Here is a 26,564-nt window from a genome sequence, read left to right as displayed (position 1 = left end):
CCCCAAAGACTCCAGTTCCCAAACAGCAGGTGTTCCTTAAGGAGCAAGCATCAAAGCCTGTACTCCTTCTGGTGCCTTTTATTAAAGGGGTTCCTCCTGTGATTGCACTTTAAGAAATATGAGTAAGAAGGAGACAGGGTCTTTTCTCTGAGTCTTGGCTCCAGTTTATGACTGTGGAGCATCCTGGTCCTGCCCTGTCTCCAGGAGAATGGTGAGAAAATGAGATCCTCATGGATTCTGTTTTTTTGACTCTGCCTCCCAAGTTTCCCTTTTCTTCCAGTAAGACAATTTTTAAAAACAAGGTTAAATAATAGTGATACTTTCTCTTGTTCTGAATCCATTGTGATTCCTGGTAGATGACATATAGAGTCTGAGAAGTGACCCATCTTGCATAACAAATAACTTAGCTTGTATTCATATCCCAACTTTTCTCTCCTGGTGTAGGACCCTGAATTGGAGCCTATGAATGGTGAGATAATGAATGATACTCTTAAGACCTCACTTATAACTGAAGAGGAAGACTCTGGTAGTGAAGAAGAATTAAAAGTTCAGTCTTCTAATTCCAGTGAAGATACTGCAAATAGTGTTCCACAGGTGGTAGAATCTTCAAAACCCCCTGAAACTGTGACACTGGATAAAGTAAGACACAAATAACCTTATTTTATTAAAGTGTCAGTATTGAAATCTATATAATTTCCTCCACCTTAACAAGTACAGTCCTTCAGGAAAATTTTTATTTTAGATATGATATTGTAAGAAAATGCACTCATTAATATTCATAAATTCAAATCTTTGTAACCTTGATTTATATCTTCCTTATGAGGTTCAATCTTTATCAATTTTAAAAAATCATATCTGCCTTATGAAAAATGAGCTTTATTTTGTAGACTTAGAAAATAAAAATAAATACTTAGAAAAATGGATAAAACATGATTTGCCAAATATTTGAGTCCTTACTGCTTACATGATCTCTGACCAATGCAGTAATTCTAACTTGTTTTAATTAGGAGACATTATTTGAAAAAGAACTTAATTTTAAGATAATTTTTAGCGTTTTTTTTTTTAAATCAAGGCTAAAAACCTATTGTATGTGATTGTTTTATTTTATCTCACTTAAATCAGTGAATAAAACTTACATTGCATTTTACCTATCAGGGTAATGAAACAGTAGTCAAACTTAGTGGGGTAGGACAGTATTACGTCCCACGGGATTCTTTGTTTTGGCTCCAATGACAGCAGGATGCTAAAAATGTAGAGGCAGTCCATGTCTTTGATGAAGTTTTAATATGAAGTTTTACCTTCGTGAGGTAAAATAACTACTTTTATTATATCTTTATGAAGTAAGAATTTAATGTATTAGAATTACCAGGAGATAATTTCAAGGATACAGAGTATGTACATGTGATTAACAGAATAATGAATTATGAGAATAATTCATTTTAGAACTGTACTGAAAAAGCTTATTCACCGAGACTTTTATTTTCAGACCCAACATGTAGCTGACTCAGAAATGTTGATAGCCCCAGGCCCAGCTGATGTTAAGGCCCACACTGAGGAGAAACTGCCCCCAGTTCTGAGAAAAAAAACACATTTGGGGAATTCAGACAATGTTGAAGAACGAGCTGACAGTGGTTTGCTGAACTCTGTGATAGCTGAATTTTCTGAAGAACCAGTCTCTGAGAATTTATCACCCAACACTACTTCATCAATGGAAGACCAGGGTGAGGAGGCGCCCGAGCCCCAGGAAACCTCGACTGCTCTTCCTCAGAGTTCTTTGATAGAGGTTGAACTTGAAGATGTGCCGTTTTCACAGAATGCAGGACAGAAGAACCAGTCAGAGGAGCAGTCTGAAGCGTCATCAGAGCAACTGGATCAGTTTACGCAGTCAGCAGAGAAAGCTGTGGATAGCAGTTCCGAGGAGATTGAAGTGGAAGTGCCTGTGGTGGACAGGCGGAATTTAAGAAGAAAGGCCAAAGGGCATAAAGGACCCACCAAGAAGAAAGCCAAGCTGACATGAGTAAAGAAGAAATGCGTATGATAAATCCTCTTCTTTGTAACATAATTTTTTTTAAATATTGTAATTAATAAACAGCATGGGTGCAGGAGACAAATTTCCAAAATTCTAGCTTCAGTTTATTTATAATGCAGTTATTCTCTTCCCTTTAGGATCTAAGATTCAGCATTCTTTTTAATTTTTCAGGCTTTGTGTAAATACAATTTTTTATTTTTCTTAATCATTTTTCAATTTTGGGAAACCAGATCATATTATATTTTTCTTTAACAGGTGGAAAATCTGACCATTAATATTTGAAAAAAATATAAATAAAATGTGAAAGTAGTTGTTTTTTTGTTACTTGTAAGGACCATAGAAGTCTTTTATATTAAGGATTTTAATAATAAAACTTGGTGAGACTTCTAGAAGTTTTTTCTTGATATATAAAAAGTAATCACCAGTTTTTAACTTGTAGGCATGCCTAAACAGAAATGTGTCACTAAATTAGAATAATTATAACCTCAAATAAATGAGAGCACAAAAATGGAAGTATATGGTCAAAATTTTATGAAGACACATTGGTTTTGGCTTCTGTAGATGGAGTTATCCTCCTTCAACTTCAGTGTTTGTGGAGTTACTTAAAAATATATTTCCAACTTTTTGTCATCTAAGTATGCCATGTAGGCATATTATCTAAAATTCCATTATAGTATTAGTTCACTCTTTTTTCAAAAATTTCTGCATACTTGCAGATGCTTACAAGTTTAAGAATTAAACTTTCACTTTCAATCAAAATATCCGAGCTAATGAAATTTGGGAATATAGTTTAACTTGGACTTTATGGTCCTGAAGACAGAGAAATTAAGCCAGGGATGCTTTATGTTCTTGCAGTTATTGATGTATCAGGTGTGAATCTCCTTCCTAAGACTCCTTAACCTGCCTCCTGCCTAAACTCTAGTGTTATTTTTGTCTCAGCTTTCATTGTCCTTCATTCATAGTGATTCTCTTGGCAAACAGTCTTCCTACAAGCTTATACCTTGGTAGATACCTGGGTAAGTTGAGAAGCACACCCCTAACCTTAGACCTGCATGGCAGGGATAAAGCTACCCGAGGAGTCAAAGTTACAAGAGCTTAATTCAGATTAGAAATTTCTGTTGTTCATTTGGTCTTGCTCACTCTGGATCTGTTGTGTGAGTACTGGTTGTAACCTAGTCTATATGTGTAATCTGTGTTGCAATAACAGAATAATTTGCTTAGAAAAATTTGGAGGGAAAAAAATTCCTAAATTGTCTTTGTATGATAATTTGTTGAGCAAAATGGTAGAGTACAGAGAATCTCAAAACTGCTCTTTGCAGTATGACATGTTCTTAATTTGCAGTTAAGTTGGATAATGTTTTGAGCCCATTTTGATTTGTTTTTGAAACAGCTTGTTCTTGATCTGTATTGTGAAAGAAACATGCTAGACTTTGTCATTATTTGAGGTTCTATGGAGTTGATTTTTGTGGAAGATTTATTCAGCCTTCATTTAGGTGATATAATACCATTACATTTTATTTGGGGATATCAGTATTTTCGAAAGAGCTATTTAAAATCTTTAAGCACGCAAAATAAATCTTTTTTATTCTTATTAGGTCTTGAAGACATATTTTCCATTTTCTTCATTGATCAGCAGAAATGAAATAATTTCATTCTAAGTGATAACTAAGGCATCTTTGCCATTTGTTTTCTCAATAAGTGAGTACTAGTGAATCTATCAAATATTCTTGTTCTATACCTTTTAAGAAACTTGTTAATGTCACAACTAAGGAAATAACTGGTTATTAACGTTTAGAAAATTCATTTCTTAAACTATTTAAACACAATATTTTACTCATTTTTCCTCATTCTCGTTATTCCTTAAATCTTTTAAACAAGATTACACTAAAAAATTACTGTCATTGATAACTCGATGTGTAATAGTTTGAATTTGAAAAAATGATTATATACGATGACTGGGGCTAACAGTATAAACTTCACACTTATTAAACTTGTTTAAATAAGGAGTTTAGAGCAATTTCAACTTTTTGTTCAACATACAAAAAGATTTTCCTATTATGTCTGACAGAAAATATCCTTGGGTTTATAGATCAGAGAAAATTTAGGTCACATGCAAAAGCCTCTCATGTTAATAACTTGATTATATAAAATTTATCCTTGGTGGCGCATGCCTGTAATCCCAGCACTCTGGAGGCTGAGGCAGGAGGATTGCTGTGAGTTTGAGACCAGCCTGAGCTACACAGTGAGTTCCAGGTCAGTCTCAACTACATAGTGAGACCCTGTCTCAAAAAGACCAAAATAAATAAATAAATTTTTAAAAATAAAACTTATCCTCAATAGGGACTCTAATCAGATAGTTGTGGTTTTTGCAAGGCATTCACAAATCTGAGAATTACAGAGGACAGCAATATAATTTCAGCCATCTAATCTAGTTGTCGAGTATTCAGTCACATTCTTCATAGTCCTTTGTGAAACATTTTGTTGTCATTTGCTGAAAAAGGTGTTCACTTGTGTACATACATATATAATTCCTTATGTAATATAAAACAGATGATTATTAGTAGAATTTTAGTTCTACTTTCAAGTTTACTCAATTGCTAGGCCTCACAGAAATTAGTATATTTAAGAATTTATTATAAAGCTCTGCTACAACTTTTAAAGTCAAGAGGTTCTATTATGATTTTTTATAAAATCAAATGGCATGATTTAGAATGTCAGTCTTCTACTTAAAATGTGTCTATGTTCATGTTTCCATTCAGTGCAGTCATGGTAAGGTAATGATGTAGTCAATAAATGGTTGGATTACTTTTAGCAGACTACCAGAACACTACCTAAACATACTTTATTACCAACTTTAGAAAAGTACCTTGAAGGGTTATGAATTGTATTCAATTGAGCCTTTACCTCATATCTAAACATCTGCTCTTACACTAGGCTTTTATCCTTTTGGATTACCTTCTAAGATTTGGTCACACCAGCAAACAAACATTTTAATGTAAATAAAGAAATTATATTAACATTACTCATCTGTATAACAGTATTTTAGAAACATTTGTTCCTTTTATGTCCACTAGTAGCAATGTTTATGGTATGATCCAGTCTTTCATGGGTGAAAATTATCACAAATATGCTTGTTTTCATACTGAATATCAAGCTTCCTTTAATACAAAATTTTTATTTTTGCTTTTAAAAAATGAGCAAACCTCATTTCTGTAGTTGTTCAGTGATTGCCTAAAGTGATTTTTATCTCCTAGAACTTAAATCACACATTACCTATTTTTATTAGTGGTAAAATAATGTTAAAATATAACTGTAAGAAAGACTGAGCTTCTGTCAAGTGATTTTATCATATGGGATCATCATTTGCAAGAACTACTAGTCAGTCCTTTTCTAAGTGTCTGTGTATGTTCTAAAACCTCAACTGTTTATACAACTTGGAAAATGTTAACATTTATCAAAGTAGCAAGTCTTATTGGAGTACTTATGTTTGTTTTCTCAGTACTTTTTTTAAGTTTTAAAGTGTAATTAAATCTATTTTGTGGTTGTTTTTTGGTCTGTGCTTTGAAATTCTTTCCCTTTTTTCACAATTTCATATATGAAGGTATGTTTAGATATTGAATTTGTTTAGACATGATCTTGCTAAAGGCACAGTTGATCATACTGGTTGTACTCTGAAGACAGACTTTTAAAAATAAACAATTTAAAGCATTTTGTGATTAGATTAATACACAGATATCCCAAAGCTCAAGCCATGACTATTTAATTCAGATTGCATAATTTCAGTTACAATCCTAACATGACCTTTTTATATTATTTAACTGAAAATAAAGTTTCTTTTCAGGGCATCAGTGCAACTAAGTTGGAATTAGCTAAAAAAAATTTTTAATGCCATTCTTGAAGTACTATAAATACACTGTATTGAGTAAACTTGAAGTTTATTACTGTCTTAATGCTACCTTTTTTAGGACAAATGAATGATGGAGGTAGAGCAAACTTCAGCAAATTTTATAACCATAGACCCCCAAATGAAGTTTGCATTGATCTTTACTTACATTTTCAACTATTCTGGTGGCTTTTTCAGGAATGACAGATCTGTGTTGCTGAATACCCACTCTTTAAGGCAGAAACTCATGTTTACTTTTTTCAGTGGTTCAGTCTCCCTAAGCTCTTAGCAGACCCCAAGTAAAAGACTCAATTTATAAAATGGTCATTTTAATGGTTTTACAATTTAATAAATAGTTCTCTTGATGACTGGAGTTAGGAAAGTTGTTTGGTAGTATTCACAGTAATGATAGTTTTCCTGATTGGTATGTAGTCTTCAATAAGTGTAAGAAGTTATTGTATGAAACATCTGTCAGACCAGTAAGACTGCATTGATGCATCCATCATTCTCAGGATTGTTGGTTACCTGGGCATATTTACCTAATGAAAACAAAAGCAAAAAAGGAGAAGGGAGGAAGATTAGCCAGTAAAAACTTGCATGCATATGTGTGTGGTGCTGAGGATCAAACATAGGGCTTTGTGTGTGCTGGGCAAGTATACTAAAACAGCTACATCCCAGCTCAAAAATTAAGGACTGTAACCTTTGCTTAAAATATGTCCAACTATCATTTTTAAAAATGAACAATAGAGAACAAATGAGATTTTACAAACTTACAATCATTTAAGACCAAGTTGTGTTTTGAATACAATTTTCATGTAAATACTTTTTAGAAATGGTATGAGTGCCATTAGTATCCTGTATTAGCAAGCCTCTACTTTTCCACGACTTACTGAAAAATGCATCAGGTTTTAAATAGTTTCAAATTAATCTAACAACCTTTTTGTTGATACCAGGGATTGAACTCAGGCCATTGTGCTTGCAAGGCAGGCGCAGTGCCACTGAGTCTTAACCTATTGTATTGTTTTGTTTTGTTTTTTCTTTCTTGGGGATACCAGGATAGAACTCAACCTTGTGCTTACAAGGCAAGCATGGTGCCACTGAGCTAAATCCCCCATCCCTTATTAGGTTTTTGTTTTTTTTGTTTTTTGTCATAACTATTTTAAAAGTAAGGTCTGCCAACATGAAGTATGAGCTAATAACTCAGTTTTAATTATTACCAAAACAGTGTAGTTATGTCTAATGTATGCCTCTCTTCCTCAGAGTGGTGAATTTATTGTATTTTCTTCCAGCACTTTTAAACTTTTGATTCTGCTTCCCTTATAAAGTGAGTTTCATTTTTAATTGTGCCAAGTGAGATGGTGCACACCTGTAATCCCAGCACTTGGGAGGCTGAGGCAGGAGGATCACAAGTTCAAGGTCAGCCTGGGCTAGATAATTCAAAACCAGCCTTTACTACATAGTGAGACTGCCTCAAAACAACAATAAAAAAAAATCAGAACATTGTGTATCTTATGCAACAGGAACCAATAAGGTACATTTGAAAAGAATTACATTTTAACTCTTCTACAAAAAATACTCTTTCTAAAGTTTTAATAATTTGATTTAAAGTTTTATCTTGCTCTCCTGTGTTACACTGCCATGTAATTAAATCATCTTGAAAAGTAATTATTATAAGTGAAACAGCAACAGCCTACATTCAAAAATTAACTTACCCCAAATAACCTTGCCTCCTTGGGTCACAAGGCCCAACTCGCTCACATTCACTTCAATCACTGTACCTTTGGTAATAACACCCAAAGTTGTATATAGTGGTGATGAAGGATTTTTTTTCACACCAAGTATTGGCAGGCAAAAAGTGGCTTTCAGTTCAGGATGTGTTACATGGGCCTTCTTGAAACGTAAGCCCTACAAAGTCAAACACAATATTGGAGGCTAACAGGTTAATAAGTAGTCCTTTTTGCTTATCTTTCAATCATCTCAAAAAACCATAAATTCAATGATGTCAAATCATGAAATATCACCATTTCTAAAAACCTGACAGAATAAATCTGAGGGCAAAGCTCTCAGGCATGCATTCCTGAAAGATACTTTTTTAACCATGCAATATCTACTTTGCAAAATACATGTATTTTTGCTTCATCTATTCATTTATACTTATTGAATACTTGCTACATGCCAAATACTATGATGGAGTTCACAACTGGCTCATTTTAACATAGTAACTTTATTACAGACCCCACTCTCCCTTTGTGTTAAATGGTGAAACAGATCAGTAGGCTTAATGATTTGCTTCCAGATTAAATGGTATATGGTAAATGGGATCCTAAATATTCTCATTCTAAGTCGATATACCACAGTGCCTTACAAGAGACAGCTTTCTTTGTGTTGATAGTATACAGCACTCAGAAGTCGTTGCTACAGAGAACAAGAGCTAGATGGGGTCTTCTGGGGTGCAACACTAAGTATCATAGTTGATAGTTTTAATTTTTACTTGTATGAGTGGGGGAAAATAGACACTAAATCAGGTTCTTACTACTGGATTCATTTATCAAACTAGTAGGACAGCCTGACTAAATATAGCACTGTTTGCAAAATGTATTCAGATCATGAATATGAAATCAAAAGTACACAAGAGAATCTGGAATGGATAAATGCTTTCTGTAAAGGAACAGAGAGTAAACGTTTTAGCCTTTGTAGGCTACAAGATTTCTGTTGCAGCTACTCAATTTTTGGGGGTAGAGAGATGTAATATATAAATGAACAAGTGTAGCTGTGTTCCAATAAGACTGTTTACAGAAACAAGACTGCCAACATTTTAATCCATTAAAACTTATTCCAGTTGAGCACTCCGATTCTAACTTCCTCTCTTTCTAAGCAGGCTGGAAATCTAGTATAATTTAATTTAGTCTCTTTGAAGGGTTTATGCAAAAATGTATTTGCAGTCATATTTTTCCCAAAGCAGGGGTGTGGGTAAGGATTAGTTTAGGGTATTTGATCATCACTGTTGTCAGCAGAAATTACTTTCATATTTCCTCTAAGTGATTACAAACTGAATGCTTTCAAGAGCATTAACTTACTTCCCTTACTGCAGCCGGATATTCCTGTAATCCTAGTACTTGGGAGACTTACGCAGGAGGATCACTGCGAATTCAAGGTCAGCCTGGATGACATTGCGAGTTCAAGACCAGCTTGACCTACACAGACACTGCCTCAACCAACAGACCCCACACACACCCAGACCAAAAACGTTATTTCCTTTACTAAACTAGAATTTACTCTTCTGAGAAAACAATTCTACTCAAATTTTCAAACTGGTCTCCAAGACAAATATGAGGCCTAGCACAGTGTCAGGGATACAGATCATTTGTTGAATGACTAAAATGCTGACTGACGGAGGTTCTAATATAAGCTTTAAAAGTCATACTTCATTGACAATGTCTGTTGTAAACAATCTTTTACATTTTTCAACCTTTTAAGAAGCTGAAGATAATATTCTTGACTGAAGTGGGAAAAGTGCCAACTAATCCCTATCAGTAAGTTAATGAAAATGAGATAAAAAACATCTTTCACCCTGTTTTCAACACCAGTTTTAGGAACTCCAGGAAACTAACATACTTTATTTTAGTGTATCAAGAGGATCTAATTAAATTACCACTCTCTTGCAAAGGACTTACCATTGGCCTAATAAACCTTTCATATTTAGGTGGTTTTCTTGTAAAGCCATCTCCAACAAAGCAGATTTTAGTAACCATCCTCTTCCAGGCCTTCTTTTTTCTCTTTCCAGTTCGAATGACTTTTAATACTTCTGTCTCTCCCTGGGCACGAACTTTGGGCAGAGGGACTTCCCATTTTCCCTAACAAAAGTTTGTATCGTAATAAAAGACAAAATGAATGTTTTAATTACACAAAGTAATAAGCATGTTCAAATAAAATATTCAGCATGTTTTAGGTTCAATTGTTTTCTACAAGTCTACTGTGTCCTTACAAACCACAAAAAAGCAAAATGAATTTAGTTTAATGTACAATAGATAAGTGGGTTTCCTAAACTAAAACTCTTAAAGCCTTATAATGATTGAAAAATACTATCTGCATTAAGGCAGGGGCTTAAGCAGTGTATATGCTTACTAATTAACATCATAGAACAGGAACACTTTTCCCTTAATGAATCTTTGTATTTCTACCTCAAAAGGATTTTTTGATCATACTAACTATAAGACAAAGTTCTCATCAGATGTTTTGTACCTCAGTCAAATGCAGATTTTTATATATGCATGTATATGAGTATGTACATTGTGTTTGTGTATAAACAAAACTATAGGACTATAAAACAAAAAATTCTGGACTTAATTACTAAGACATTAAATTCTCAGAGTAACTCTACCATCTCATAGAGGATCATGACAAATAATTTACAACTTCTTGGACTCTAGTCTTTTCATCTGTAAAGTGAGAGGGGCTTAAGTAAATAACCACTTGAGTTTCTTTCAGTGCTGAAGTTATACCATTCTAATTTGGGGTTGATTCACAAGTGTTTACAAGTATTATGCCCCCTTTATTTTTGGGGCAGAATTCTGTTGTGCTTACCAAATACAATCTGGGGGGGGTGTTGTTTTTGTTTTAAATGCTGACTTTTTATTTGGGTTATATCACTTAGGAAGTTTTCCCTCTTCCTTTTGAAGAAATTTTGGTACGGCAGGGCAACAAAAACAAGAAATAATGGTATTTTTCTCCACAAAAGGTTAGCATTGGGAGCTTTCAAGTGTAGGAAGCCATTTGTACTGAATATGAAATTCACTGTTTACTCACTAAATTGTTTTTAATTAATTTTTAAGACAAAAATGTCTAACAGTCTTAATAAATCTGTATGAAGAGTTAAATTTTAAAACCTGGAGATGAGAAACTTCTTTATTGCCAGGTTAAATTTACAAAATTTTCAGACTTCAACTATTGTCCCCCTTATGCTTCCAATTAAACTGAAGTAACATCTCAAATTTGAACTTAAGGTAATCCTGGACAAAAACCACCCAAATAATCAATTTTTACTGCTTACCGCCTTTTCTTTTCGTTTTTGTTTAATCATGTTGGAAAGTACTTTCGCCCGAGACTGTCCCTCTCTGTCCAGCAGATAGGCAGGTACTGCTCCCTGAGGAGTCTTTTCATCATTCTTTTGTTTGGTGTTTCTCTTTTCATGCATTTTGATACTATGAAGAAAGAAACACTCAAGATTATCTGTTTAGGAACTACAACCCAAAGGATGTTAACTTGTTAAATGGGATCACTTACGTCTTCTTCATTTGTATTTTCTCAGCATGGCGCTGTTTATGGTAGAGCTTAGCCTTCAGGCCAATCATTTTTTTTGCCTTCTTTGAGCGTTCATGAGCCTCTCGACCTTCCCTCTTTCTCTTTTTCTCATGGTAATCCAAGCGATACCCATAACGCTTACGGTGTAATTCAATATATTCATTCTGTGGCTATAATGATGCAAGAAATGTTACTTTAATTTTTATGTTATTGACAAGATTACTCTAAAATTATTTTACACAGTACAAAAAGAGTACATACTACCCAAATACTTGGTTAAATGACTGCCACTATTAATTCTATTCACACAGTGTAGGTTAAATTTTTACCTTGAACGATTCGAGCCAGAGTTTACATGTATAATAATGTAATGAAAATTACTGTTTATTGAAGAGAACTGCCCCAAATCCATTGGACTGCTAAAAGTATGTGCTGAGTATGGGATCTCTCATTTTTTTTCTCTAACATAGGTAATCTGTAGTTTATCATCATTTCATACTTTTTACAAAAATTTCATCAGTTTTAATAAAGGATAATTTATGCAACATAAAACATGCCCTTTTTAGATGTAGGTTCCTACCAGTTATACAGTTCTGTAGCCACTACAATAAAGCTAAAGAATATTTCCATCACATCCGAAAGTATGCCTTGTATCATCTTTAAATCAATCATTCCCCTTTGTTCATCTTCACTGATACTTATCCATAGACTTTTGCCTTTCCCAGAATGTAATGGAATCTACAATATATAGCCATTTACAACTTGTTGCTTTCCCTCAACATTAGGCTTTTGGGACTCATCTGTCTTGCTGTTACGTATCAGAATCTCAATTTTTTTCTTATTGCTTAGTATTCCACTATATAGCTATAACACTGTGTTCATCCATTGACTGACAGATATTTGGGCTGTTCAGGTTTTGTTGATTAGCAATAAAGCTGCAATAAGCGACTGTACGCAGATTTCTGTATGGACATCTGCTTATTTCCAGATTGTTTTACACAGTCACTTTGCTTTCCACAGTAATTTATGGTATTACACTTGCTTTGCCTTTTTTTTTTTTGGTACCAGGGATCAAACTCGAGACCTTTCGCTTGCAAGACAGGCGGCAGCACCTCCACTCGCATTTTTTGGGGTTTTTTTTTTTTTTGGAGACAGGGTCTCACTATGTAGTTGAGACTGACCTGGAACTCACTATGTAGTCCAGGCTGGTCTTGAACTCACAGCAGTCCTCCTCCTGCCTCAGCCTCCCAAGTGCTGGGATTACAGGTGTGCGCCACCACGCCCGGCCTATTGGGTTTTTTTTTTGCCACTCGCATTTTAAACAGTTGTTTTAAACACTGTGGCAAGAATCCATGTATATTTTAAGACTAAAAATGATGTGAAGCCAATTCTTCAGAAAATGCTAAAAGTAAAAGTAATACAGTTCGAAACGGAGCTGAGTCACTCCTTTACCTACTTTCAACTTTCACCACCTTAATAGTTACCCATACTTCCATTCTCTTAAAAGAGGTACAAAATAACAAAAGCCTAAGAGATCGCCAGGCTCTAGGCTACAGAGCACTGGTGCCAGTGAGAAATTCAGGAGGAGGTACCAAAAAGAAGTGTCCGGCCTTAAAATTCTAAAGCCTGAGTTATCACACCCTTTTTGCCCTTTTCCCTGTTTCTGCTTCTACCTTCCCGGTGATCTTCAATAAATGTAGCTACTTACTAAGGAGATTACGCTTGGCTATTCCTTTTTTGGCCCACTCATCTATAACAAAAGAACTAGATGTGGTATTTTCAAATGCTATAACACGAACAGCAATCAAAAGGTATGAGGCATTCCATTTTGTAGACAAGACTAGAAACGTAGAAAAAGGAAGGCTTTGGCAGTCAGATCTGGGCCTGGCTCTGCAATTCATTCGCTATTTAGCAAGGACCCATCAATCTCAGAAGTAACTAGGGAGGGTGCGATTAATGCCTACAGTACAGGGACAATTACTTTCCCACTGGGCTCTGGCCACGGCTGACCACATACGTGGCAAAAACAGAAATGTAACAGAATAAACTGTCTCACTCCACGACTTGTGTTCCAGCAAACATTCGACCCCATATCCCTAACTGCCAGAGCCCTCCACCTACCAACTCACACTTCCGCCTACCAACTCTTACTCCCGGGCTCCTGGGCCTCGCTAACTCAGACACCGTTATTTAGCGAGTACCCGAGAAAGCTTGCTTACCATGGTTACAGCTGCAGACCCGCCAGGGGCGTCCTCAAACGTGCGAAGAAAAGTCTCAACTTTGGGAACTCTCAGACACACGAGCTGAGCCTGCGCACAGCCGGAAACAGGAAAGAGTCACCCTCTAAAACGGCGGAGGGAAGAGTAAGCAAGGCGCACTCATTCCGAGCTTCGCAGGTCCCCTTTAGCCAGTAGGGCGGAAGTTGCTGTCAGGCGGCGTTTGGCTGCTGCACACCCAGAAGTGCTGGGAAGCCGCTGTCGGAGGAGACTAAGCGAAAGACTTAGGTTCTCTTGCAGATGTAGCGGGGCGGTTACAGAGGCGGTGCGGAGAACCTGAGGTCATTGCAGATTTCCCAGAGGACTGAGCCTCTTGCACCCTACGACCTGGCCGGAAGTAGCCACCTTCGGGTTCGGGCCGCTGTCAGGTGGGTGCTGCGCCGCGCCGCCGACCTTCGTAGCCTGTCACCTCCTGGCCGCTGTCCTCGGCCTCTGTTCAGCTGGGGACTTTTTGCTTTATTCTTCAGCGAGGGCGACCAATGTTTTTTTGTTTGTTTGTTTTGTTTGTTTTTCCTCCTGCGACTGTAAAGTGGGCACAATTAAGAATGCAGAGAAATTAAAATTTATTAATAGGAAAGTAAAACTGCCTGTCCTCATCAACTGCCAGCAAAGAAAATGACGGGTCTTGTTTTTTATAGAGATTCAGAACTAATTCTTGAAATCCCTGAGGCCTTTTGTGCTGTGGGCCAACTGCTGAAAGCACTTGTATGTGGTAGCCCTTGTATGTATGTGGCCACTTGTATGTGGTGGCGAAGAAGATAACTCATGAGAAAGTGCATCTAGTTGAGAACACTGTCTGTTCAGGAAAACCCTGAATTTCCCCTGAGTTTGGAACCTGATTCAGTTACAGAGGTAAAAGTAATTATACCAAAAGAAAACATTCATCTCAGTAATTCTCGGTGCTTGAATTTGAGGCTCCTTCTAAGGGGCTTTTTATTTTCTTTAAATTAAGAATTAATACTAACTAGCATTTGTATAGTTTCAGGTGTAGTTAATTATATAGTTTCTGGATAGAAACACCCCTCCCTCATTGCCTCCTCCCATACTTAGTTAGATCTTTGTTTAAATGTCAGTTTTAGTGAGACCTTCTTTGATTTGCTTCCTGTTATAACTGCCCCAGTCCTTTCCTGCTTAATTCTTCTAACATCTATCACTATAGCAGATGCTGTGTATTTTATTTATTCTTTTGTTTGTATCCCTTGATTAGGTTAGAGACAAGGATTACTGTCTTTTATTCAGTGCTTTAAATCACAAACATAGAAGGCACAACCTAGAAGATTCAATTCTTGTACAAGTGCATTTAATTTAGAGATTTTGAGTGATTTATCCAAGATCATTGAAGACTGAGGCTCCAGAAATTTGACTCTAAATTGTAGTTTTGTTTTTTAAAGTCTTTATTGAATACGGAGACACAGTGAAATGAATGTACTGGAAATGTGTTTCAGTGGGATTTTAAAGCCTTAACTCAGGTGTCTAATTATAGCACCCAGAAGAAATTGTTATCACCTGAACGGCAGAAGCTCTTACTCCTCCAGTCATTACTACTCCCAACAGTAAATACTGTTAGAAGTCCTGACTTATATGGATTAATTTTACCTTGACACAATAAAAAAAAATCAGTTCTTTCATGTTGGTTTAATTTTCTTAATATTTGAGATTTATCCTTATTGCTTCCAATTACTTCTGGGCCTTTTCTTTAAGATCAGGTGTAGTATCCTTATTGCTTCCTGTTGTGGCTCTTTTAAATGATTGAAATTTTAACGGGTTTAAGTTGGGAATTTATATCAATATTTTTTGTCATTTATAGTTCCCAAATCCATCAATTTTCAAATCCATCAATTCTCCTTTTTCCTTCTGAATTAGGAAGAGAAAATAAATGAAGCTTTAAAGGTTGAGCAATGAGCACTCTTTGATTTGTATAAAATTCTGAAGCCAGATTGGTTGGCTATGTTATTTTAGGATTAAAGATGAGCCAAAGAGATTAATTCCAGCAAAAAGCTCTTAAATTATTTCCTGTATATCTGACTGTAGCCAAATTGGATAACATCACTACTCCTTAAAAATCTGCTAGACTCTTAAAATCTGCTCAGTCTTTCAGAAGCATAGAATGATATTCTTTTGACCTGATGAAACTTCACATCGTAATTATTGGTATGGATAAGATTGGAAGTGATAAACTAGGAGAGTGTGGCATCTGCTTTATTAATTGATTGTGCCTGGTTTATGTTAAAGAGGAGGGACAAGTATAGTAGTAAGAGCATTGCAAAAAGTTTGTGAATGAAATGTTTGTCATATGCAGAAGAAAGACTAGAATTTTTTTTTTTTTTGTATCATCAGGGATTGAACTCTGGCCCTTGTGCTTTCGAAGCAGGTGGCAGAACCACTGAACCAAATCCCTGGCCCTAGACTATAATTTTTAAAGCTAACATTTTTTTGAAGTTGGAGATCATGTAATACCAATACATTGTTTATATTTCTAATAACCAGGTCCTGTGTTGCTGCAGGAAATGTTAGAACAGAGAAATAGGAAGGTGCCTTATCAGCCTGCTGACCTAAATTTAACTGCTGAGTATTTCAGGTTTTTATTTTGTTTCAGTATTAGGAATGGAACCTAGGGTCTTTTCCCTGAATTACATTCCCCATCCCTTTAAAATTGTTTTTAGATAGGATCTTTCTAAATTCCCCAGGCTGGGTTTGAATTTGTGATCTTTCTGCCTCAGCCTCCCACAGTGCTGGCATTATAGTTATGTGTCACCATGCCCAGCTCTAGAACTACTTTTTAAAGTGTAGGAAAAATGGCTTATTTTAAAACTTGTGCCAGACATAGATTTTATAGTGAAAATGAGCTTTTAGATAACGAGGTCTCACAAAAACAAAAACCTTTACAGGCATGATAGTTTTTAAAACAGTCCATGGTTTTTCTTTTGTTTTTTTGGTAATGTTTATATTTTTGTTTAAATTTACCCTTTTGACTTTTTTCATTTGTTTTTGTACTGGGTATTGAACCCAGCACCTTCTCACAGATCTGTATCCCCAGCTTTTCCTGTTTTATGAGACAGAGTCTTGCTAAATTGTGAAGATGCCTAAGCTGGGCTTAAACTTGAGATCCTCTTGCCTCAGGTTCCCAAAATGTTATGATTACAGGATTGTGCCACTACACCCTGCTTAATTCACTTTTTTTGTAAATTCATCCTAAGCAACCCTGTCTAAAAAAATTATGTAAATTGTTGACTTTTGTTTTCCATTATTAATGAACAGTGTTTGCTACCACCTAATCATTGGCATTTTACTTTGGGAACCTAGTGTTTGTATACATTTTCAAATATATACTCTTAAAAATGATTCAGAACTCCAAAAGTTTTGTTATGTAACTTAATATTAAGATATTAGCTGTCTCTTTTTTTTCTTTTCTTTTTTTTTTTTTTCCTGGTACCAGGGATCGAACTCGGGTCTTTGTGCTTGTGAGGCAGGCTGCCACACCACTGAGCTAAATCCCTGGCCCAATATTAAGATATTAGAAATAAAACTTTAAAATACTTTATTCATTTTCAAATAAATGTATTAGATGTTAATGTAATATAGTCTTATGAAAAGTAACATTTCCAAAATAAAAATAATTTGATTGCAAATATGACATTGTTTTACAATTTTGTATATTTTTTAAATGTCTGTTTTAATAAGTTACTATCTCAGCTTCCTATTTAATCTGGTTGCAATTTGTGATATAAATATATGCAGATGTGTGGTTGGACAAGAGTATTTTAATAGCATTTTTAGAAAATTGTGGATCATCATAGATACTGGATGGGTTTTGTTAAATAGTAGTTTTGTAAAGATTAATTGCGGTGTGGAATCAGATTATATTAGTGAACTTTTCATATGCCTTCACGTTAAAATCTTTTAGTTTGGAATGGATCTTTTATCTGCATGATTTTGGAAACATGCTTTGGTCATATGGAAAATAGTTTTTTCTCTGAGTTGTGCAGATCTTGCAGATATTAACCGATTTCATCATGATATCAAAAATCATATTCATAAACTGGGTGTGGTGGTGCACACCTGTAATCCCAGCACTGGGAATGCTGAGGCAGGAGGATTCCTGTGAGTTCAAGACCAGCCTCGGCTACATAGTGAGTTCCAGTTCAATCTCGACTACATAGACTACATAGTGAGATCCTGTCTCAAAAAACCAAAAATAAATAAATAAAAAATCATATTCATTAATATCACCACAAGTCTATCTGCAAAAGTCTTTTTAGTGTTAGTTTGCTGTCAACCCCATGGTGGTAGATGCCAATTTTCCACAGATTGATGGTATCATTGACAGATATTGCCTGTGCAAGGATGGGTACACATTGCTTTGGTTTGACAGCACTGAGAATGACTAAAAGCAAGTATGTTACCATAGTAACTCAGAAAGATGATGAAGCCCTGAAGTTTGTCATTTGTAATAAAAAGGGGATGGAGTCAAAATATATTTAGGAAATAAAATGAAAGAACTTGGTGACTTCCTAAATAAGGAGCAGATTTAGGAGGAATACCAGTGAATTTTTACAATGGCTTCTGACAGAGCATGCCTCTCTCTGCTCCCAGTCTTACCTATGTGTTTCCGTGCTTTTCTCACAGCTTTGATGTAATACTTGAAACACAGTGAACATTTAGTGAAAGTGTAGTTTTGTTTCATTTTGGCAGTGCTAGCGGTAGAACAGAAGGCCTTTCATGTGCTGGGGAAGCCCTGTATTGCTGAGCTACACCCCAGGTCCTAGTAAATATTTTTAAACTGAAGATACTTAGTTTCTGTAGTCATAGAGGAACAGGGCTTGCTTCTGTATGTTTTTTAATGTGGTTTTTCTTTTTACATATTTGTGGTGAGAAAATCAGAACATGCGGATAAATTTTACGACCACTGAGAAATTAATGAGTTTATGTGAGAATGCTTATTTTTCTCTACTTCTTAGGTAAAAATTATTTTGGTTGATAGGATGTTTTTAGCAATTTTAATATATATTTCAGTAATATCTCCATGGCTTTCTTTAAGCATTAAAGTGTGATGAAAAAAGGAATCTTCAACTTAACTATATTTCTCATATTTAGTTAGAATTTTAATTTTCTGAATGATACACTTGAGTTTTTGATGGCTAAAAATATTCCCATTTTCTAAAAGTAGTATATTTTTTTACCATACGTATGTCTTAACCTATGCTTACTAATGTATAATACATTAATTTAGTTTTATAATTTCATGTACTTCTTTTTCAAGGATTAACAGTTTAGAGGATCAAGATGTTGACCAATTTGAGGATATTTGCAGTGAATCATCAGAAAATGTACAGTTTGTACATTAATGTAAGTTTTTCCTACAAAATTAAATGTATTTTAACACCCTCAGTTATTTACTCCGGAGGCCTAGTACAGTGGTGGCAAACCGATGGCACATGTGCTGTAGTGGGCTGTTTGTATCATTGAAAGCTGTGTCATTGCCATCTCTGGCCTAGTTTACCTCTTTAGCTTTGTTTTTGTTTTTGGTACTGGGGATCGAATTCAGGTCCTTGCGTTTGCAAGGCAGGCGGCAGCACCCCTGAGCTAAATCCCTGGCCCTTATTCCACGCTTAGTCATAACTTTTCGTTGTCCTCAAGGGAAACGAATTTAAAAGACTTAATTTCACAAGAAATATTGTAAGTTACAGTTACCATTTTAAAAAGCAACAGATAAAACTCTGTGTCTTTCTTATGGTGTGCTAGAATGCCAGCTGAATTTGGAAGATGGTGGTGCTGTGTATCTCTTCTAAGAACAGCACCATGTAGTGTACATCTTCAAATTGCTAAGAGTATGCCTAACTCCTGAGTATCCACAGGTTGAGACTTACATGAAATAAACTTTCTCTTAGGTTAATATTAAGATTTAACATATAATTGTCCAGTGCCTGACTTTGAAAGATTTTGGAAATATTAATCTTTGGGCTGGGGATATAAGTCAATGGTAGAACACATAGCATGTGCAAAGCCAATTATTTAGTCCACAGTGTAATGGAAAGAAAGGAAGGTTAATTCTCAAATGAAATCATGCTGTTCATTATTTATCTATAACTAAGTGAGAGACTAAAGCTTGTCTGGGTCATTTCTCTCTCTCTTCATCAGAGACACAGAGTAGATATTGGAGAAACTATAACCCAGAGGAAAAATGCCCTATCATTGGTCTATACCAGTATGACGACCCTGTGGCAATACCTGCCACAGAGGGCTGTTTGTATCATTGAAAGCTCTAAAAGGTTTGCCACCAGTGGTCTATACATTCATTTTTGCTACTTTAAAATCTCCTGGGCAACATTTTTTTAATGTCATTAAGTAGCTCAAAGAGCACAGTTTTCTTCATTGTTTTTATTATTTGTATTTTTAGACTATGTATTCTGTGATAAGTAGTGGATCTTTTTCCCCTGGTTATTAAACAATGAGTCTCGTCTCCGAAACATTTGCTTAAAATATAGGTATTCCTCACTTAAACAAGTTACATTCCTGTGACTAGGTCAGTAAATGAACTGGTTGCTAAATGAGAAATTGTGTATAGTGTGTATATTACAATATTCACAACAATGAAATGGTCAAAGGAAACTCCAACTTGATGACTTCTGTTTTATTAGCATAACTCTTACATTCAGTACTTACAGAATAACTAAAATGCAGATGACTTTGCTTTTGTTTGTGTAATTCTTCATACAGTACTATATTGTATAAAACAAATCTATAGTGCTGTGAGGTATAATCAGCAAAAGTTACAGTACTGTATAAAGAAGATATACTGTACAAATAATAAGACATTGAGGCTCTAGCAACAATGTGTATAGAACTATACAAAAAAAAAAGATGAGTTAAGTCCAAATGGCTGATTTTAAGTCCAAATAGTTATTCAATGGGTAGATCATTAAACAAGGAACCTCTGTAGCAGCATGTTATTGCCAGAAACCTGGTAACTAATGCAGAATAATGTAGAAGACACACTTCCCAGGACATCATAAAAAGCAGATGGTGACAGCCCCAAAATGATTACACACACTAACAATTCTAAACACATTGATAGCTGTTAATGTGTAAATTAGTAGTTAAAGGGTGAATCGAGATGGAGAAATGGAAGATATTCACCTTCTATGTGGGAAGGATAAGTGAAGCTGGCAGCATGGAGGGCTGTCTAGCTTTGTGCCTCTCTTACTCAGTAGTTTCCAGCTGCAGTGCTACATTGGAGCCCACCCCCGCCCCCACCCCCGGGGAACTTTTGAAAATACTATTCTTCATTCCCCACCCCTCGCTGGTGTTTTAACAAGCGTTTCAGATGATTCTCAGGTGTGACTAAGTTAGAAACTTTGACAACAGCTGGTGGTCTTCCAGCTCGTGATCCCTGCAGACTTCTGGCAGCTGCAGGGGAGAGTCAGGTTCTTTCCACCATAGAGTAGTGCCCTATTTAACTTTTGTGGTTGTCTTATCTAAACTTCGGGGCCCTAGTTTTCAAACTAATTATCCGAATCAGCTGGAGAGCTTTTTAAAATCAGATTTCTGGGCCTGGGATTAGCTCAGTGTTGTTACAGCCTGCCTTGCAAGCAGAAAGTCCTGAGTTTGATCCCCAGTACCAAAAAAACAACAAAAAACCAGATTGCTGTAACCCATATCCAGGAATTTCTGATTCTCTTGTCTGGGGTGGACTCTGAGAATTTGAATTCCAAACAAGTAACAATGCAGGTCTATGAAAACCATTGTTTTAAGGTCAGCTCAAAATAGTTCATCGGTATTTTAGCCTCTTGTCTGTGGTATAAAATTGGAGTGTCACTTTTTAAAAGAGCTAGAGTTGATTGGCTTACTTTGACAAGATGGAAAATATTTTCTTCTGACAAAGTATAGTCTCAATATTAAAATCACTTTAATAAATCTCTCTCTCTCTCTTTTTTTTTTTTTGTACTTGGAATTGAACTTGGGTCCTTGTACTGCAAGACAGACAGCAGAACCACTGAGCTAAATCCCTGGCCCTGTAATAAGTCTCTTAATGCCAAAATAATATTAATGTCAAATGTTTTTTTCTCCTTATTAGAATATGTGCTGCTGTAAAATACAATCAAGTTTAAAACCATCAAAGCCAGATGGGAGAAATTACAGTTCCCTACCAGGTACAAATACCAGATTCTTCTCATGTTACATAAACTGCTTGAAGTATCTCTTTTCTCGTTCACTTTCTTGAGACTCCCCTTTTAGCATTCTCCAGCCGTTTTTTATTTCTTGGCCATTTCTCTGAGATTGTCAGGGGTGAGAGTATTCTGACACATGCCAGGAGGAGTGTTCCTTGCATGTTGGACATGCTGATGAACTGAGCAAAGAGAAGCACTGGAGTTAGTAGCTGGCTCAGAAGTTAGCAGTTAGGCTGCCCCTACTATGAAAAATGTATTTTCTAGCTCACTGCTAGTCTTCTGTCAAAACAGACTTACTAGAATTTCTTATTTTAAAGAGTCTTAGAGGTAGTTTGGTTAAATATCGAGGTGGAATAGTTTGAATATATGGCTATTAGAAATTGAAAGGTTGAGGACCTGCCTGCTTTAATTCCTAATGTGCTTCCTGTGTTTGAAGCAAGCAAACACGGTAGGCTCTGTGAGTTTAATTCTGTTGCTGTTGTCCTCACTATCTTTGTCATATGAGAATAGTGGAGTAAAAGTACCAATTGGTTGCTGAATTACAGACAGGTAAATTTAATGAGCTGCATTATTATGTATAGATTTTATATTGTGCCCAGTGAATTTAACTCTTGGAGTCTATATAGATTATCTTTTGGTCTTTAGACTGCCATGAAGGTTTTTTGTTTTTGTTTGTTGTTTTGGTGTCCAGGATCAAAGTAAGGACCTTGTGTTTGTGAGGCAGGCCACTGAGCTAAATCCCCAGCCTAAAGTTTTTAAAATAATACAGAATTATTCTTGTTTTATTATAGAAACTGCATTAAATAGCAGAAAGGTACATATTAAATTTACAAATATAACTACAATATTGCTTTAATACTGGTTAATAAAACCTTTGGTAAGCATGTAATTGGTCCTTTTTTATGTAGGAAATTTTACTTGGCCTTTGAGATGTATTAGATGATTATTGCTTCTGTTCAGTGATATCCCCTAGGTTGTCTTTAGAAGTGCTGTGTCCTGGGCTTGCTGAGAGGAAGGTGGATCCCAGATTGTATAAAAAGTCATTGTCTTCAATCCCCAGTACCAAAAAAAAAAAAAAAAAGTCATTGTCATCTGATGTGAGCATCACTCTGAGCTCTTCAGAAGAGATTGGGTGCGTTAGGGTGGTATGGCCATAGATAGTCTCGGAGCTCTTCCTACCCTTGGAAATGCAGGTTTAGGGTGCTGCCCATTTAAAAGTTTTCTTTGATTCAGTATCTACTAGTACTGTCAATCTGAACAATAATTTTAATTCTACAGTTTTAGAAAAACAAATGTAATAGGAATAGAGTTTGGGGTAAATCTGAATTTTTTTCTAAGGACATGATCTATGGCTGGGTGTGGTGGTGCACACTTAAAATCCCAGCATTTGGGAGGCTGATGCACGAGGAGCACCACAAGTTCAAGGCCAGCCTAAGCTATGTAGTCAGTTCAGGGCTAGCCTGGACTGCATACTGTGACATTGTCTCAAAAACAACAACAACAAAAATGAAAGTAAGAATGTGATATAGAAATTGTGTAAAACCTCTTGCTGTGTTTCACTGTCAACCATAGCTTTTTTCTTATGGATTTCAGGGAAATATATTTTAGATAAATGAGTTTTATTTACCTTGGGTCTTACTTTATTTGGAATTACAGCATCTGTTTTTATTTTAAATGTATTCATTTGTAAATTAAAGTTAAATTTCATATATTTAACAATTCAATTTTAACCCTCTTTCCATTAGGTTTACCAGGAAATGATATCAAGTCCCTTCATTCCATCATTAATCCTCCTATATCTAAGTAAGTACTACCTTTGATACCATTTTTTCATAGACTGTTGAAAAATCTTACAAATTTTCTCTGATGGGCATGATTAATAAATCCTATTACTTCTTTAAGAAGGGAAGCTAATTAGCTACCCTAGCTGATTATATAGATCTTAGTATGTGTCTCAAAAGCAATTTTCTTTTCTCAATTTAGTGCAAAAACTTTTTAGTGTAACACTTTTACTGCATTCTTTTCATAGTAATCAATATAAAATATTCCTGAGGTTTTAGTTAGCTCTTCTGTTACTCTTATCAGAGTAAGGTGGTAAGATATATTCTAAATATATTTTCCATTTTTCTAGTTTTTACCTAATTATATAGACTATAGAAATGCTGGTCAGCTTTGAGATTTGCACAGCACAGATATTTTGGTTTTACAGTTTTTGTAATACAAACCTCATAACAAGTGTTTTTCCCTCCTTTTAAACAGAATCCGTAATATTGGAATTATGGCTCACATTGATGCAGGCAAAACTACCACTACAGAAAGAATGTTGTACTATTCTGGATACACAAGATCACTAGGAGGTCAGAATGGATTCCCCTCCCCACCCCCTGTTAGCAGAGCACCACTGGAAAATATTTTGACTAAGAAGTCAACCTAGAGACCTTCAACATGGCATGGAGTCATTGATGTCTAAACCACAACATGAAGATAAGGTAGTTGCAGCACCCACCAAAGGGTCTTCTTAGATTCAGCTGAACAGTCAGACTTATTTGGCACTGGTCTGTTCAGAAAGCGATATAGGACAAGAACTGTAGCTTAGCAACATCATTAGATACTCTTCACAAAAGAGTCATCCTAGTTTAGAGGACTTGTTCTTTAAGAATGAGTATCTCTCATTATAACTCCATAGGCATAGATTCTAGGTTCTACAGAAGGGAAACTTTCATGCAAGCCCAAGTTAGAGTTCTTCCCAATTCAGATTTAGCCACCAGAACTTATATTTTCCTTGTCATCATAGTTGACATAATTCTCTTGATCAGACATCCAATTGTTTTATAGAAAAGGAAACAAAGAATTTTGTTACTCTTTAACCCACAATGGTAGTATTTAAGTATGTTTTACCCAGGGATTTAGCTCAGCAGTTTGGTGGCCTGCCTTCCAAGTGCAAGGACCCAAGTTCAATCCCTGGTACCAATAAATAAATAAATGAATGAATAAATAAATAAGTTTTAAATTTATTTTTTAATCATATGTAAAAATTGTGGTTCTTAGCTAGGCATGCAAATGTTGATCTCTGTGTAGCTTTTGTTGTTGTTTTGTTTTATTTTTAAATGACGGTGCCCTACCCCACTCTGGAAATTATGATTAGAAGGTCTAGTTTATGATATGCACCCTATAGCCATGTCTCTACACCCATAGTTATATAGGAAAAGAACACTAGGATTAGAATCTTTATTGTGATAGGTTCCTAAATGTGCAATCCCCTGAATTTCTCATAACTGTTATGTGAACTGGCTTATGACATACAATAAAATATGGGACATTGTTAGGCTTTCTCAGTTGTGTCATAAATCTAATAATAATCCTACCTTCTTATTGCCAGTTTATATACCTGAAATGAAGGTCAAGTTATCGTTTGTTGATTGTGTTGAAAATTTTAATGGTTTTTAGGTATACAGTTCATAACAGTTTAACTATTTTTAAGTTTACAGTTCAGTGCAGGTTAAGTATCCTTTATCCACAGTGCTTGAAATACCAGAAATGTTTCAGATTTGTGTGTTTTTGTGTTTTGGGAATATTTGCATGCATTACTAGTTCATCATTTATAATTGGAAATTGGAATGCTCCAAAATCTGAAACTTGAAAAACTGATTTTGGATTTCTGTAGGCCTAGAAATTAGCCAGATTGTGATAGATCTTGTTGATCCAGGATTAATTTTATTCATTATGTAAGCTTCATAAGGAGATAATAGGAAATAAAAATCTTTCATTGAAAAATCTTGTTTTAAAAACTTGCTTCATTTAGGAGTTTTGATTAGTTATTTCACCTTTGTATTCTTTTTTTTCCCCCTGGGACCGGGGATCAAACTCAGGACCCTTTGCATTTGCCAGGCAGGCACAGTGCTACTGAGCTGCATCCCCAGCCCTTGGCCTTCGTATTCATTTTTTTTTTTTTTTTTTTTCTTTCGGTACTGGGGATTGAACTCAGGTCCTTGTGCGTGCAAGGCAGGCGGTGAAACCACTGAGCTAAATCCCCAGCCCCAGGCCTTCATATTCTTAATGATGTTTATTTTCTTTGGTAGTTATATTGTGAATAACTGGCAACACTAATTTATTTTATACATGTTAACATAGATATTTAGAATTGCTGACAAATACTTTTTCCTATTTCTCATTCTTGTGTTTAGGTTATATAGTTTTTGTGTTTATGCATATTTATAAATATGCAAAACATGAGAGGAACTAGCTGCTGATTTAGGATGTCAGTGCTGACATAAATGGTAGTATAAGGTAATGATACTTTGTATTTCTGAATTTTGAACTATTTTTTATATATTTTGTTGTGTGTACATTTAATCAGGATAAAAGGCATAATTCAAGAATTTTATTGTAGAGTAATTTGAGTGAGCTTACAGGATAAAGTTTATACATGACTTTAAACTGTGGAAGCACTGTGGAAGTTTTCCCTAGATTTTATATGCATTTGTGCAAATAATCCCTTCTCCTTGGAAAGTTTAGTATTGAGGAGAGTTTGTAATGAATAATTTAACTTTGGGAGAATTTTTTCTATACCATGTTCCATGTAGCTGCTACTGGACTAGATACTTATCTTCTTCTGGACTAGATACTCGATATTATTTCATCCTTGTTACAAACTATGTCAACTTGCCTAAGATTATAGAATAGTAAGTGGTAAAGTTATCATTTAAATCTAGAACTGTATATACTCTTTCATTACACTCCTCTGCCTACTGTGAAGGGATCAGGCGGATTAATAAAAGTCAAGCTAAGGGTGCTGGGGATGTAGTTCAGGAGCTCTGCACCTTCCTGGCAAGTTCAACATCCTGAGTTTGATCCCAGTACCGGAAAAAAAAAAAAAAAAATGAAGAAGTAAAGCTAGGAAAAAAAAA

The 26,564-nt window shown here is 35.4% G+C and overlaps 3 protein-coding genes across 5 annotated transcripts in view; 2 read left to right on the top strand and 1 right to left on the bottom strand.

The window, feature by feature from the left end:
* The window catches only part of Fam169a (family with sequence similarity 169 member A), an 80,873-nt gene extending 78,663 nt beyond the window's left edge, over positions 1 to 2,210 (top strand). For 2 of the 3 annotated variants that reach the window (XM_033761443.1, XM_033761442.1), the window contains exons 8-9: positions 445 to 639; positions 1,487 to 2,208. In XM_033761443.1, the coding sequence (XP_033617334.1) occupies positions 445 to 639; positions 1,487 to 2,017 (726 nt within the window). In that variant the 3' untranslated portion in view covers positions 2,018 to 2,208. Of the gene's footprint in view, positions 1 to 444; positions 640 to 1,486 lie in introns of all 3 variants that reach the window. The other variant, XM_010635164.2, reaches the window with a different exon arrangement.
* A 3,775-nt stretch (positions 2,211 to 5,985) lies between these two features.
* On the bottom strand, positions 5,986 to 13,554 carry Nsa2 (NSA2 ribosome biogenesis factor). Its single transcript, XM_010635165.3, has 6 exons — positions 13,433 to 13,554; positions 11,196 to 11,383; positions 10,963 to 11,113; positions 9,587 to 9,766; positions 7,625 to 7,817; positions 5,986 to 6,451 (listed from the first exon to the last, which is right to left on the bottom strand). Exons 1-6 carry the CDS (start codon positions 13,433 to 13,435, stop codon positions 6,384 to 6,386), a joined length of 783 nt encoding a protein of 260 aa, XP_010633467.1. The 5' UTR covers positions 13,436 to 13,554; the 3' UTR covers positions 5,986 to 6,383.
* An 84-nt stretch (positions 13,555 to 13,638) lies between these two features.
* Gfm2 (GTP dependent ribosome recycling factor mitochondrial 2) overlaps positions 13,639 to 26,564 on the top strand; it is a 42,374-nt gene continuing 29,448 nt past the window's right edge. Inside the window, exons 1-5 of the mRNA XM_033762799.1 lie at positions 13,639 to 13,857; positions 18,750 to 18,835; positions 21,564 to 21,639; positions 23,403 to 23,460; positions 23,917 to 24,014. Coding sequence (XP_033618690.1) covers positions 18,773 to 18,835; positions 21,564 to 21,639; positions 23,403 to 23,460; positions 23,917 to 24,014 — 295 coding nt within the window. The 5' untranslated portion in view covers positions 13,639 to 13,857; positions 18,750 to 18,772. The remainder of the gene's footprint in view (positions 13,858 to 18,749; positions 18,836 to 21,563; positions 21,640 to 23,402; positions 23,461 to 23,916; positions 24,015 to 26,564) is intronic.

The sequence above is a fragment of the Fukomys damarensis genome, unplaced genomic scaffold (assembly GCF_012274545.1).
Source record: "Fukomys damarensis isolate Sample0158 unplaced genomic scaffold, DMR_v1.0_HiC HiC_scaffold_1, whole genome shotgun sequence".
NCBI classification, from domain to species: Eukaryota; Metazoa; Chordata; class Mammalia; order Rodentia; family Bathyergidae; genus Fukomys; species Fukomys damarensis.
Note: the sequence above shows the minus strand (reverse complement) of the source record. Positions and strands in the feature narration are given on the sequence as shown.

Coding starts and splice junctions, on each gene's coding strand:
- Nsa2 (XM_010635165.3), bottom strand. Junction 11,114..11,195: donor AAAATACAAATGAAGAAGAC/GTAAGTGATCCC, acceptor CTTTCTTCATAG/TATCAAAATGCATGAAAAGA. Junction 7,818..9,586: donor AAAGGTTTATTAGGCCAATG/GTAAGTCCTTTG, acceptor TTGACTTTGTAG/GGCTTACGTTTCAAGAAGGC.